Source organism: Xenopus laevis, chromosome 1L, assembly GCF_017654675.1.
Source record: "Xenopus laevis strain J_2021 chromosome 1L, Xenopus_laevis_v10.1, whole genome shotgun sequence".
NCBI lineage: Eukaryota > Metazoa > Chordata > Amphibia > Anura > Pipidae > Xenopus > Xenopus laevis.
Window position 1 is genome coordinate 228,697,745 of NC_054371.1, and position 14,648 is coordinate 228,712,392.

Below are 14,648 nucleotides of genomic sequence, written 5' to 3' on the forward strand. Positions count from 1 at the left end.
TGATGTTTGCCCTGCACAGTAGAGTAAATCGGGGGGTGGGGGGGTCCTTAACATTTTATTACCCCCAGCGAAATAGACTTTACATGTCCTTTAAGCTGCAGACTTGTTTCTAGGATCAGCTAAATGATATGGGGCAGGAAGCCTGACTGGTATCACCTGTTGAGGGCAAGTGTGTGGAAATGGGCATACTAGTGGTGTGTGGGAGAAAAAATATTTGACCCACGCAGATTCTAATGATTTATATAACCATATCTAACGTGCCTGTGTCTGATGTCGCTGGAGAGGGGACATGTGTAGTGATGTTCGGGCCGGGCCAAGACACACTGGACGCCGAGGCTTTGGCACAAGTTTGTTGGGTCATCGGTGGGTTCAGGTTGAGCTCTTCCTTCCATTCTCCCAACATCCACCCCCAGTTGGTGCTTTTTATAGACTTGCGTCTGCGTGCCCTGCCCCTTCTTACATGTCAGAGCAGGACGGGCTGGGAGCAGGTTTATAAATAGGGTCACATGGTTAGGTTCAGGTTCCGATGATGAAGGGTTGGGTGCAGGTCGGCCTGCACATCACTAATGTGTATATAATACAAGAGCCATGAATATCCTGTAAATTAGATCCTGATAAACGGTGCTTAGTGATGTCATCCTTTATAATCGGAGCTTAGTGAGGTCATTTCTGTCACATGACTCACTGAAACTTGTGTATTATAATAAATAAAGTACCCCCTGTTGCAAAATATAAGTATATTAGAAGTAACCTCGGAGTTCCATGACCTGTATAAAAACACTCTGCCTTCAGCCTCCTGTTTTATATGGTCATGGAACTCCTCGGTTACTTATAATATCCTTATATTTTACAAGAGGGAGTATTCACTAAATAAAGCACAGCGGCATTCTGTTTCCAAGTCAGAAGTAGGGTCGGGAAGAGATCGACTGGGGGAGAATACAGCCTGTGACCCATAGCAAGGGGCAAGTGGTCAACCCAGACTACAGGCTGATGGTTCTCCCTTGTACAGCAATGAATAATAAACTAGAAATCCCTCCCAGAGATCTTATCCCTAATAGGAATGCCGACCCATTGCCCTCTGTTTACTGTTTTTATTCACATGTTTATGTATTTTAAAGGGGTGGTTAAGGGTAAGGACACACAGGGAGATTAGTCACCTCGGCTACAAATCACCTCTTCTTCGGGGCAACAATCTCCCCAAACTGATTTCCCGCCGGCTATAATAGAAAATTGCCAGCGGGATGGCACTCCCGGATCTTCATTTTCTGAAGTTTCCTAGGTGACTTCGGAAAACGAAGAGCCGCGAGTGCCATCCCACTGGCGATTTTTCATTCTAGCCGGCAGGAAGGTAGGGGAAGGCAGTTTGCGGAGATCGTTGCCCCGAAGAAGAAGAAGAATCGATTTGATGCTGGGGCGACTAATCTCCCCGAATCTGCCAGTGTGTCCTTACCCTTAAGGTAACTTTTTTTAGTATGTTATACAGTGGGCAATGCTAAGCAACTTTTCAGTTGGTCTTAATTTTTTTAAATAGGTTTTTTTTTGCCTCCTTCTTCTGACTCTTTCCAGCTTTCAAATGAGGGTCACTGACCACAGTAAGGCTATAAATGTATTGTCCGTACTAGTTTTTATTACTCGTATTCAAGTTTCTTATTCAAATTAATGCATGGTTGTTAAGGTAATTTGGACCCTAGCAACCCCATGGCTGAAATAGCAAACTGGAGAGCTGCTAAATAAAAAAAGCTAAATAACTCAAAAACCACAAATAATAAAAAATAAAAACCAATTGCAAATTGTCTCAGAATATCTCTCTCTACGTCATGCTAACAGTTAACTAGTGATTGAATGGTGTAGGGTCACCTTTAGGGTGATACTGAGCCAACCACATATAGATTGTTTGAAACTTGTAGTTATTTATGCAGCAAGGAATGTGAGTGTGGGGTAAATCCTTACTCCTCTCCCTTGTTTCCATGAAAGCGAGAGGTCGTTATATAAATTTATTTTTTCACGTTACTGCTTTGTCTATTTGGGAGATAGCATCTATGTCCCTGCTGCCTTGTTTAATGCTGCGCTCTGCTGATTTTATCCAGACTGCATTGTCTAGCTTGTTTTTTTTTCTTTAAAGGGAATATAAACCCAAATAAATTACGCTTTGCCGAATAAAAGAGCCTGTGATTTTGTAAATGAAATGGTATGTCCCTTGCTATTCACTGCACTGCTGGTACTGACTAATACGACAATGTAGCAGGAATTGATTAAAGAGGTTGTTCACCTTTAAATTAACTGTTAGAATGATGTAGAGATTGATATTCTGAGACAATTTGCTATTGGTTTTTATTATTTGTGGTTTTCACTTACTCAGCTTTTTATTCAGCAGCTCTCCAGTTTGCAATTTCAGCAATGTGGTTGCTAAGGCCCAAATTACCCTAGCAACCATGCATTGATTTGAATAAGAGACTGGAATATGAATAGGAGAGGCCTGAATAGAAAGATGAGTAATAAAAAGTAGCAATAACAATACATTTGTAGCCTTACAGAGCATTTGTTTTTTAGATGGGGTCAGTGACCCCCATTTGGAGGCTGAAAAGAGTCATAAGAAGGCTAATAATACAAAAACTTAAAAAAAATAATTATGAAGGCCAACTTAAAAGTTACTTAGAATCAGCCATTCTACTACATACTAAAAGTTAATTTAAAGGTGAACCACCGCTTTAACAGAGCTTTGCAGAATGAGGAATGGCGTCTTCATCAGGAGTGATGGCTTCTGTCATTTAGTTTCAAGAGTTATGGGAAAGTGTTACGGTGGCCATAGATACACTGATAATATTGTACGAAACTCATTTTCAGGAGACCAGCCGACCAATGTCGACAGAAGACTTGGCCGGAAAATTTTGATCGGGCACCTTTAAAGGCACCCGAACATCGGCCATTGTTAGTGCTCGTAGGATACAGGTAGAATTCTATTGTTTCTATGTGTAAACTAGGGATGCACCGAATCCAGGATTCAGTTCGGGATTCGGCCAGGATTCGGCCTTTTTCAGCAGGATTCGGATTCGGCAGAATCCTTCTGCCCAGCCGAACTGAATCCTAATTTGCATATGTAAATTATGGGCGGGGAGGGAAATCGCGTGACTTTTTGTCAGAAAACAAGGTAAAACATGTTTTCCCCTTCCCACCCCTAATTTGCATATGCAAATTGGGGTTCGGATTCTGTTCGGTATTCGCCCGAATCTTTCACGAAGAAATCGGGGGTTCGGCCGAATCCAAATTAGTGGATTCGGTGCATCCCTAGTATATACGATTCAGTTCTACACGTGTGTATTGAAACGAACAATCTTTCCTGGAAATATTGTAATTGTAATGTCTATGGCCTCCTTTAGTGACACAATCACATGCAGCCGCACAAACTTTAGTCTGACATGTCTGGGGCGTAGGAGCAGTGTGTATAAAATAAACCTGGTGCAGAATACGCCATTGGGTATTTGATATGAACGAAGGGCTGAGTGTAATACATCTGTTCATCGCTCCATATAATCCGGGTTGGGAGGCAGAATGTGTGGAGTCACTCTGCCGAAAGTGCTTACAAGGCTTTTATGCTTGGTAATGGGAGTATAGATTATTAGCAGTCTGACGGCTCATGATAAGGGGCATCTACAGTGGCCTGATTGGCGGCACCCATTAATGTTTTGTACATTATTTTGGCCGTATTTTCACCAGGATATCCCTATACTTTGATATGTGTGGAAGCGGCTGTTATGGTCCAACAACATCCAAAGACCATGAAAAATGGTGGTGTGTGTTTCAGGTATTGTTTTTTTCTTGTGGGCTGCTGTCCGGTCTTAGGATAGCATTAAAAGGGTTGTTCCCCTTTAAATTAACTGTTAGTATGATATAGAGAGTGATATTCTGAGACAATTTGCAATTGGTTTTAATTTTTTATTATTTGTGGTTTTTGACTTATTAAGCTTTTTATTCAGCAGCTCTCCAGTTTCAGCCATCTTGTTGCTAGGGTACAAATTAACCCTAGTAACCATGCACTGATTTATAACAGACTGGAATATGAATAGGAGAGGCCTAAATACAAAGATGAGTAATAAAAAGTAACAATAAATGTGTGGCCTTACAGAGCATTTGTTTTTTTAAATGGGGTCAGAGACCCCCATTTGGAATCTGGAAAGTGTCAGAAGAAGCCGGCAAATAATTAAAATACTATAAAAAAATTTTTTTAAAAAATTTAGACGAATTAAAGAGTTCATTAGAATTAGCCAATTTATAACATACTAAAAGTTAACAGAAAGGTGAACCACCCCTTTAATGAAACTCTGGGATTCTGCTCGGCAGGGACAAAGATCAGAAATGGATCAACTAAATGTATCAATTTAGAACAATTTACAGGGTCGGTGACTCACCCCCGTCCCAGTGCTGCTTTAGAAGGTGAAAAATTACAGAAAATAGAAAGTAATTCAAAAAAAGTCTTTATTTCTGGCGATCTGAAACCAACTGAGATAGAAAATGTGTGGGAAGGTGAACCATCCCTTTAAGTCTACTAGAAAATCATATAAACATGAAATAAAGCCAATAGGCTGGTTTTGCCTCCAATAAGGATTAATTATATCTTCGTTGGGATCAAGTACAAGCGACTGTTTTATTATTACACAGAAAAAGGAAATAATTTTTAAAAATCTGGATAATTTGTATAAAATGGTGTCTTTCTGGATAACGGGTTTCCGGATAACTGATCCCAATTATCTCAATTAATATGTGTTACTTGTTATTGTTTGTATATAAAGGCAATATGTGCTGCACATGATGGGTGTGTAAGTATGGTGCCCACGCTGTGTAGGAACAGCAGAGGATTGATTTGGGACATTGCTGCGCTTGTGAGTTGAAGCAGTAGAGAGAGATGGGAGTGTAGTGAGTGGGGTTCATAGTCTGTCTCTGTAGCCTGTTCTTATCACTGTGTATGATGAAACCTTTGTGTGTCCTCCCCGACCCCTGGCAGCTGCTTTATAAGTGACTCACGTGAGTGTGGCTCATGTCTGGCAACACATGGCACCTGACTGGCACATAGCAACATAGTCTTCTCCAAAATTAGCAGCCGCCCCTCAAGCTTTGGGTTGTCCTGTCATGGATTCCAGCAGCCTTTTTATCTCTCGCTTGTCCACCTCTTCTGGTAAATAACGGGGTTCACCTTTAATTTAACTTTAAGTATGTTATAGACTGGCCAATTCTAAGCAACTTTTCTATTAGTCTTGATTATTTTTTAATGTTTTTTAATGATTTCACTTCTTCTGACTCTTACCACCTTTCATCTAAAAAACAAATGCTCTGTAAGGCTACAAATGTATTGTTATTGCTACTTTTTATGACTCCTCTTTCTATTCCGGCCTCTCCTATTCATATTCCAGTCTCCTATTCAAATCAGTGCATGGTTGCTAGGGGAATTTGGACCCTAGTAACCAGATGGCTGAAATTACAAACTGGAGAGCTGCTGAATAAAAAGCTAAATAAGTCAAACACCACAAATAATAAAAAATGAAACCCAATTGCAAATTGTCTCAGAATATCCCTCTCTATATCATACTAACAGTTAAATTAAAGGTGAACAACCCCTTTATTTAGTCATGAATGTGTGGCGTCTTCGTTTGCTTCGTATCGTCGGACCAGTGCCGGTCAGTTGGGTCCCGGTGGCACAGAACTGGCAATCGAGTGTTTGGCTGCTTGTGACCGTATTCAGCAGCAGCCAATCCCAGTTCCAGGGGCGTGTTGAGTTTCAGCCAATCCCGTTCACTGTATGGTTGTGCCAGAGGAATGCCCTTCTCCCCAGAGCTCGGCTACTCTTAACTTAATGGTGCTGGATAGTGTTTGTCTCCTGGCTCTGTGCTGTGTGTAGCCTTGGACTGAAAGTCTGGAGTCAGTAGCCAAGTGCTGATCCCCCTTACTGACAAGAACTCGGCAATAAATAGCCTGGCTGAGAGCCCCACATTAGCATTGTAACTGCACCAGCTCAGTATTCTGCCCTCTCATCCCTGCCCCCTGGATTAACTCCTTCACTGCCCCCCGGATTAACTCCTTCACTGCCCCCCGGATTAACTCCTTCACTGCCCCCCGGATTAACTCCTTCACTGCCCCCCGGATTAACTCCTTCACTGCCCCCCGGATTAACTCCTTCACTGCCCCCCGGATTAACTCCTTCACTGCCCCCCGGATTAACTCCTTCACTGCCCCCCGGATTAACTCCTTCACTGCCCCCCGGATTAACTCCTTCACTGCCATGCAATTCTCTGTCCATATCCACACTCCGGACCTGGGCACCAGTATTCTCTACACACTCATAATGTAGTGCAATTTGAAACAGAATTTTATTTTATTGGGGTTAATACGGCTGCTCCCCCGATTTTACAGGGAAACTACAATCTCAGCACAAATTCAAGTAAATACATAAAAAGTGACCCTCGTCACCTCCTACAGTGATTAAAGATTGGGGCATGGAGTGGGTCCTGGGTTTTATTCTGATTAGAGATTCTTTCTCAATAGGGGAAATAACCCCTGGATTGTGAGGATTGCCATAGCTTGTTGTAAACATTCATTACATAAATCCATTGGTTTTATTTGTAGGATTGCACCAAATCAGCTATTTTGGATACGGCGGAATTCTTTGTTAAAGATTCGACCGAATACCAAACCGAATCCTAATTTGCATATGCAGGAGTACTGAACCATAACCGAGAATGCGGCTTTATTTCTGTCTTATGGACTAGACATTCTGTCCATTATACTTTGGTGTTCTCTAGTAGCTCAGGGCTAAACCCTAAAAACGAATATGGTTAAAAATGTCCTATTTTATATAGTGAACTTATTGCACGAGGCTAAAGTTTGAGCTTGTCAATAGCAGCAATGATCCAGGACTTCAAACTTGTCACAGGGGGTCACCATCTTGGAAAGTGTCTGTGACACTCACATGCTCAGTGGGCTCTGATTGGCTGTTGAGAAGCTAAGCTTAGGGCTCGTCACTAATTATCCAGCAGAAAATGAGCTTCCCTGGCTGTAATATAAGCTGATGCTACAGGTTTGCTGATTATTCAATTCTGATGCTAATTGCACTGGTTTCTGTGCTGCCATGTAGTAATTATGTGTATTAATTACTAATCAGCCTTATATTGTGACATTTCTATTCTATGTGTACTGTATATTGTGAGTGGCTCCCTAAGCTCAGTAAGTGACAGCAGCACAGAGCATGTGAATCAGTGAATCAGCAGAAAAGAAGATGGGGAGCTACTGGGGCATCTTTGGAGACACAGATCTTTACTGCTAAAGGGCTGTGGTTGCCTTGGGCTGGTACAGAAGCACAAAACATCATGTACAAGATTTCTAGCTACTTTTTTAGTTCTCCTTTAAGCAGGAGAGATCTGTGTCTCCATAAGCTGATTTGTAATAAATACAGATTCCCTAAATGGCAGAATAGAAGCCAGTGCATTCTGCAGCAGAGTATATCAGCCCTGTAGTATCTGCTTCAATGAAAAATCCAACCTCACTGCTATGGTTTATGATTTCCCTCGACTCCTACGGTTTCGACAGCAGCCCAGAGCCCACTGAGCATGTGCAGTGCCACTGACACACAACAGATGCCTAACAGGATCACAAGATGGGAGGGGTCCAGCTAGGGATGCACCAAATACACTATTTTGGATTCGGCCGAACCCCCAAATCCTTTGCGAAGGATTCGGCGGAATACTGAACTGAATCCTAACTTGCATATTTAAAATTTTTTACTTCCTTGTTTTGTGACAAAAAGTCACGCAATTTTCCTTCCTGCCCCTAATTTCCATATGCAAATTAGGATTTGGTTCGGCTGGGCAGAAAGATTCGGCCGAATCCAAATCCTGCTGAAAAAGGCAGAATCCTGAACGGAATCCTGGATTCTATGCATCCCTAGTTCTAGCCACATTCTTTTCTAGACTATAGTTCTCTTTCAAGTAGGGATGCATAGAATCCAGGATTGGGTTCGGGATTCGGCCTTTTTTAGTAGGATTTGGATTCGGCTGAATCCTTCTGCATATGCAAATTAGGGGCGGGGAGGGAAATGACATGACTTTTTGTCACAAAACAAGGAAGTAAAACGTTTTTTCTCCCTTCCCACCCCTAATTTGCATATGCAAATTAGGATTTGGTTCGGTATTTGGCCGAATCTTTCGTGAAGGATTCGGGGGTTTGGCCGAATCCAAAATAGTATGCAAACATACTAACAGGCCACTCTCAGAACCATACTGCATTGCTGTACTACAGTGCTTGTCATTTTAATTAGTAGTAATGACTCTGTGCCTTCTTATTAAATCTATAATGTGCTGTGATCTCATTGTTCCTATAATATCTTTCTTTCTTTTAATTACAGGCTCACATAAAATTCCCCATTGACTACCCGTATTCTCCTCCCACCTTCCGCTTCCTGACCAAGATGTGGCATCCCAATATTTACGAGGTGAGCGAATTGCAGAAAAACACCACCCAAAAGCTTTTTATGTACAATGAGAGATAACTGGAAGCAACCAAAGCAGCATTGGTTTATCCTTTTGCTCTTCTCTGGTTCTGACTCTTGAAACAATGTAGCAGAAGTCCTTTCTCTTCCAGGTCGGTTAATCGGCTAGTTCCTGCTACATTTCTTGAAGAGTCAGAACCAGCAGTGTCGTAAGGTATTTTTTTAAATTTTTTATTTTTTATGGGGGTACTAAATAAAGGCTTTTCTACACAGATATCCCAATGAATGTATATTGGAGAATTGCTTATAATTTCATTTTTTATCATTGGGGAAACCCTCCAGCTTTCAAATGGGGGGGGGGGGGGCTTGACCTTGGAAGTCACAGCTTATTGCTCTGTGAGGCTACAATTGTATTACAGTACAATCCCTGTTTTATGTTTTTTAGGGGATCAGAAGAAAATGGTGAAAAATCCAGCAAATAAGAGAGAACTTGAAATCAGGGGATATAAAATTGAGATTTTGCTGTATTATTGTTCCTTTATATTCTTTATTTTTCTCATATTCATCATCTTGTTTCTCATTCAAATCACTGCCTGGTTACTAGGGTAAATTGGACCCTAGCAACTAACTGCTGGAATTTCTACATGGACAGTTTAAGCTAAATCTCTTAAAAAAACTAAATAAAATAAAGGTTCTTTTTATGATAATTATAATAATGTAAGTGTGTAAAGTGTTGGAGGAGTGTGGGCCAGGAGCTCAATTCAGTCCTCCCCGGAATATGTCTGCCAACATTAATCTGGCCCACTAGTTAAACTGGACAGATAAACACACACAGCATTCGGGTAATATTCGGGTAACAGTGGGGTAATATTCGGGTAACAGTGGGGTAATATTCGGGTAACGGTGGGGTAATATTCGGGTAATGGTGGGGTAACATTCAGGTAACGGTGGGGTAACATTCAGGTAACGGTGGGGTAACATTCAGGTAACGGTGGGGTAACATTCAGGTAACGGTGGGGTAACATTCAGGTAACGGTGGGGTAACATTCAGGTAACGGTGGGGTAACATTCAGGTAACGGTGGGGTAACATTCAGGTAACGGTGGGGTAACATTCAGGTAACGGTGGGGTAACATTCAGGTAACGGTGGGGTAACATTCAGGTAACAGTGGGGTAACATTCAGGTTACGGTGGGGTAAGATGCAGAACTGTACTTTTGCTTACTGGATTTTCTTTTCCCTCCCTCTGTTCTTCCAGAATGGAGATGTGTGTATTTCAATCCTTCACCCCCCAGTAGATGATCCACAGAGTGGAGAGTTACCGTCAGAGAGGTGGAATCCCACGCAGAATGTCAGGTACTGTCTGTCTGTCGGAGTGTCTGTCTGAGTGTCAGTCTGTCTGAGTGTAACAGTCCCGCTTGCTAATTGACCTGTTACATTAGATATTTAAAGGGATACTGTCATTTTATGGTTTACCTTTTATTTCTAAATTACACTGTTCACATTGCAAATAATTCACTCTACTATTTAAAATGTTTTTCTTGAACCAACAAATGTATTTTTTTAGCTGTGATATTGGTGTGGAGGCGCCACTTTAATGCATTGTGTCTGATTCTGAGCTTTGAGAAGGAGCCGGACTTCAGGATGGAACTGCTTTCAAAATTAAATATAAAAAAATCTGTTTGCTCTTTTGAGAAATGGATTTCAGTGCAGAATTCTGCTGGAGCAGCACTATTAACTGATATGTTTTTAAAAACAAACGTTTTCCAGTGATCGTATCCCTTTAACTGCCGATTTCACACTTGAGAACAGAACCCACATTAACCCAATGGCCCCAGTGCAAATTCCCACTCCCCAAGGAGTCATCACAGAATGACCCTGCAACCCCTGGAGCAAAGCCTCATAGCTGCAGTTTGCCTTGAATTCCTCACCATGCTCTCTGGCTGCCATTGCATTGAGTGTGTGCTCTTGAGGCAAGGAATGCAATGGCTTCTGTATAGTTAATCAGACATGGTGGGTCCCTCAGAATACAGTCACAGGGGACATTTCTGGGGGTGGAGGTTTGGTTGGGAAAGGGCAGGGGGACATGTGCAGGGCAGAGATAATTTGTATCGTTCCATTTGACAAACTCATTTAACCCTGTAAGGTTTGCATTTCATCCACAAACGATTGTAATAGTAACTTGTGCCCCAAAGTCAAAAAGGCACCGACTTGTCCCTTTATCCTCACATATGATGTCATAAATGATGTCAGAGAAAGGGGCGGGCCCAGGAAACCGTATCCCACCAACACAATGGCTGCTATGTGCAGCGCAGAGTAGTGTGTGTTTCTGTCCCATCACTAGTGTGTCGGCATTTGGAATGAATATTTATATCCAGCCAGTTGTATTTATATAATAACACATTCTCTGTTTGGCATCAGAGTTTATTTATAGTATACGTGTTTATTTACATCACCCTACGGCTACAATACCTGCACAATCCCAAAGCCGGTCCGGCTGATTGAGTCCTGTTTTACTGTTGCCATTTGCCCGTCAGCAGGTAATAGAGATGAGCCCAATCCAGGATTCCGTTTTGGTATTCGGCCAAATCCTTGTGCCTGGTGGAATCGAATCCTTAAAATCATGTGACTTTTTATCATAAAACGAGGAAGTAAAATAAAATAATTTTTCTCCCTCCCCCTCACTGATTTGCATATGCAAATTAGGGTTCAGATTCTTTCGGTATTTGGTTGAATCTTTCACAAAGGATTAAGGGGTTTGGCCAAATCCAAAATAGTGGATTCAGAGCATCTCTAGCAGGTACCAACAGCCCCACGGTGCTCTCTCTGCTGCTAGGCCAGTCAACAAAGGGTTAATTCACAAATCCAGTGAGACCCCATTCTGCATGTGACCCTCACTGGCTTTAAAGCTGCGTCACATTTACAGTGAGTGAGTGAGTGAGCGAGAGCTTTGGCTGCTGGGATCACTAACAGGACCCAACAGCTGAGTTGGGGGGAAGGATCTCCTGCCCCCACTGTCAGCAGAGCCCCCCTCCCACTGTCAGCAGAGCCCCCTCCCACTGTCAGCAGAGCCCCCTCCCACTGTCAGCAGAGCCCCCCTCCCACTGTCAGCAGAGCCCCCCTCCCACTGTCAGCAGAGCCCCCCTCCCACCCCCTCCCACTGTCAGCAGAGCCCCCCTCCCACTGTCAGCAGAGCCCCCCTCCCACCCCCCTCCCACTGTCAGCAGAGCCCCCCTCCCACTGTCAGCAGAGCCCCCCTCCCACTGTCAGCAGAGCCCCCCTCCCACTGTCAGCAGAGCCCCCCCTCCCACTGTCAGCAGAGCCCCCCTCCCACTGTCAGCAGAGCCCCCCTCCCACTGTCAGCAGAGCCCCCCTCCCACTGTCAGCAGAGCCCCCCCCCACTGTCAGCAGAGCCCCCCCCACTGTCAGCAGAGCCCCCCCCCACTGTCAGCAGAGCCCCCCCCCACTGTCAGCAGAGCCCCCCCCCCACTGTCAGCAGAGCCCCCCCCCACTGTCAGCAGAGCCCCCCCCCCACTGTCAGCAGAGCCCCCCCCCACTGTCAGCAGAGCCCCCCCCCCCACTGTCAGCAGAGCCCCCCCCCACTGTCAGCAGAGCCCCTCCCACTCATCAGATCCCCCCCCCCAATTTACTGGAGGCATTAGGAGTTAACCCTGGATGCCCTGGCCCAGTACAGATGTGAGAGCTGCTGACCAGTCGGACCACATTTACAGTATAAAACTGCAGATATCATTTAAAGGGCTGACAATATAAAATCTACACAGACTGTAAGGATGCTGAGCTGAACAGCTATTTCTGCGTCCCTTTTACACCTGTAAGTGCCGAGCGTCTGTAGTAAATCCTCTCTGCTGTGACCCCCGCAGGCTGATTTCCACTTACAGGGAAACATTTTGGATTTTTTATATAAGCTCATAAATACTATCTGAGCTCTCCGAAATAAATACAATAAATGTCGTTTTTTTATAATGCAGATTCTACAGCTTGAAGGGAAACCATGATTTTCCAACATCCCTTAGGCTCACAGTGTAATGTGACCTTTCCCTCCCCTTTTTCCCCCATAGTGAAGTGATAGATTCTGTTGTCTGTAGCGAGTGATGCGCAGCTTCTCTGGAGACTTCACATTCCATCACTGCACAGTGGGACAAGGTGAGGGAGGACTTGCAGGACTCTGTGAGCCTAAGGGGGGTTGGGCAACAGCTCCTGCAGACAATTTGCTGTCAGTCTGTGGTTCAGATAAAGCTCTATATAACCCAACTGAATGAGCTCATGCCTAATAAAAGGGGTTTGTTTTCCCTTTAATCAGTGACTCTGTTGAAGTGAGTCTGAGCTGACTCATCATGACCTGTCTGGTGTTTCTTCTGCTCATTCCTATAAATCCCTAAACAGGAAGCTTGTCTGTAAAATTCCACTCATGGGGCCCCCACATGCAGGAAACCACCTTTAATTTAACTATTACTGTGTTATAGAATGGCTATTTCTAAGCAACTTTTCAATTTACCTTCATTTGTTCTTTTTTATAGTTTTATATTTATTTGCTGCCTTCTTCTGACTCTTTCCAGCTTTTAAATGGGGGTCGCTGCCCCCATCAAAAAAAATCAAATGTTCTGTAAGGCATAATAATATATTTTTGTTGCTACTTTTTATTACTCCTTTTTCTATTCAGGCCTCTCCTATTCATATTCCAGTCTCTTATTCCAATCAGTGCATGGTTGCTAGGGGAATTTGGACCCTAGCAACCAGATTACTGAAATTAAAAACTGGAGAGCTGCAGAATAAAAAGCTAAGCTAAGTCAAAAACCACAAATAATAAAAAATGAAAACCAATTGCAAATTATCTCAGAATTTCCCTCTCTACATCATACGAATAGTTAATTTTAAGGTGAACAACCCCTTTAATATAAATACAGATGGAACTGATATTTTTTTAAAATATTTCTGTATATGATCAATGGGATAAAACACTTCTATTTGCTGTGAGGCGGAGCATGTGCACAGTACAGACATTGGTCAGGAGGTTTGGTACTGAACATGCAGCCCCCCCCCAGGAGGGTGCAGGGGGTGCCTTATATTTTTAAATGGGAGGAGCTCCAGCCAGAAGTAAAAAAATCAGTAACTAGAATTACTGGGGGGTGTAAAGATCTCAGCACCCCCATTGATTTATGTAGGTACTGGAGAATATCTGTAGATCTATGGGATCGTTTCATGGGATCTCTCCGTAAATGGGGAACTGTAGTAGAGACGTACAAAATAGGCTTCTCTCCCTGTGCTGCACTGAGGGTTATAGACGACTAAGTGTGATCCATTATCTCAAAACCTGTTACCCAGAATTACAGCTCTGAATTACAGAAAGGCCGTCCCCCATAGACTCCATTTTATCCAAATAATCCAAATTTGTAAAAATAATTTCCTTTTTCTGTGTGTAATAATAAAACAGTCGCTTGTACTTGATCCCAACTAAGATGTAATTAATCCTTATTGGAGGCAAAACCAGCCTATTGGCTTTATTTAATATTTACATGATTTTCTAGTAGATTTAAGGTATGAAGATACAAATTATGGAAAGATCCATTATCCGGAAACCCGTTATCCTGAAATCTCTGAATTACAGAAAGGGCGCCTCCCATAGACTCCATTTTAATCAAATAATCCAAATGTTTAAAACTGATTTCCATTTTTCTGTGTAATAATAAAACAGTAGCTTGTACTTGATCCCAACTAAGATGTAATTAATCCTTATTGGAGGCAAAACCAGCCTATTGGGTTTATTTATTGTTTATATGATTTTCTAGTAGAAATCTACTCCCTACTATACCTGCTATCCCACAGCCCCTCCCTAGAGAAAAAATGTATATGATTTTCTAGTAGACTTAAAGTATGAAGATCCAAATTACAGAAAGATCCGTTATCTGGGAAAAAAACCCTGGTCCCGAGTATTCTGGATAACAGGTCCGATAACTGTACAATATACAGAAACACTACTGTGGGAGGCTGATTTATCAAAGGTTGAATTTGTGAGTTTTTAATAGGGATGCACCAATTTCAGGATTCGTTTCGGGATTTGGCCTTTTTCTGCAAGATTCTGCCAAATCCTTCTGCCGGGCCAAACTGAATCCTAATTTGCATATGCTAATTAGAGGAGGGGAAGGAAATCACGTGACT

General features: G+C 42.7%; 1 protein-coding gene across 1 annotated transcript in view; it reads left to right on the plus strand.

Annotated features, from left to right (window-relative positions):
• ube2r2.L (ubiquitin conjugating enzyme E2 R2 L homeolog) overlaps window positions 1-14,648 on the plus strand; it is a 29,811-nt gene that overhangs the window by 11,437 nt on the left and 3,726 nt on the right. Inside the window, exons 2-3 of the mRNA XM_018242337.2 lie at window positions 8,390-8,476; window positions 9,730-9,827. Coding sequence (XP_018097826.1) covers window positions 8,390-8,476; window positions 9,730-9,827 — 185 coding nt within the window. The remainder of the gene's footprint in view (window positions 1-8,389; window positions 8,477-9,729; window positions 9,828-14,648) is intronic.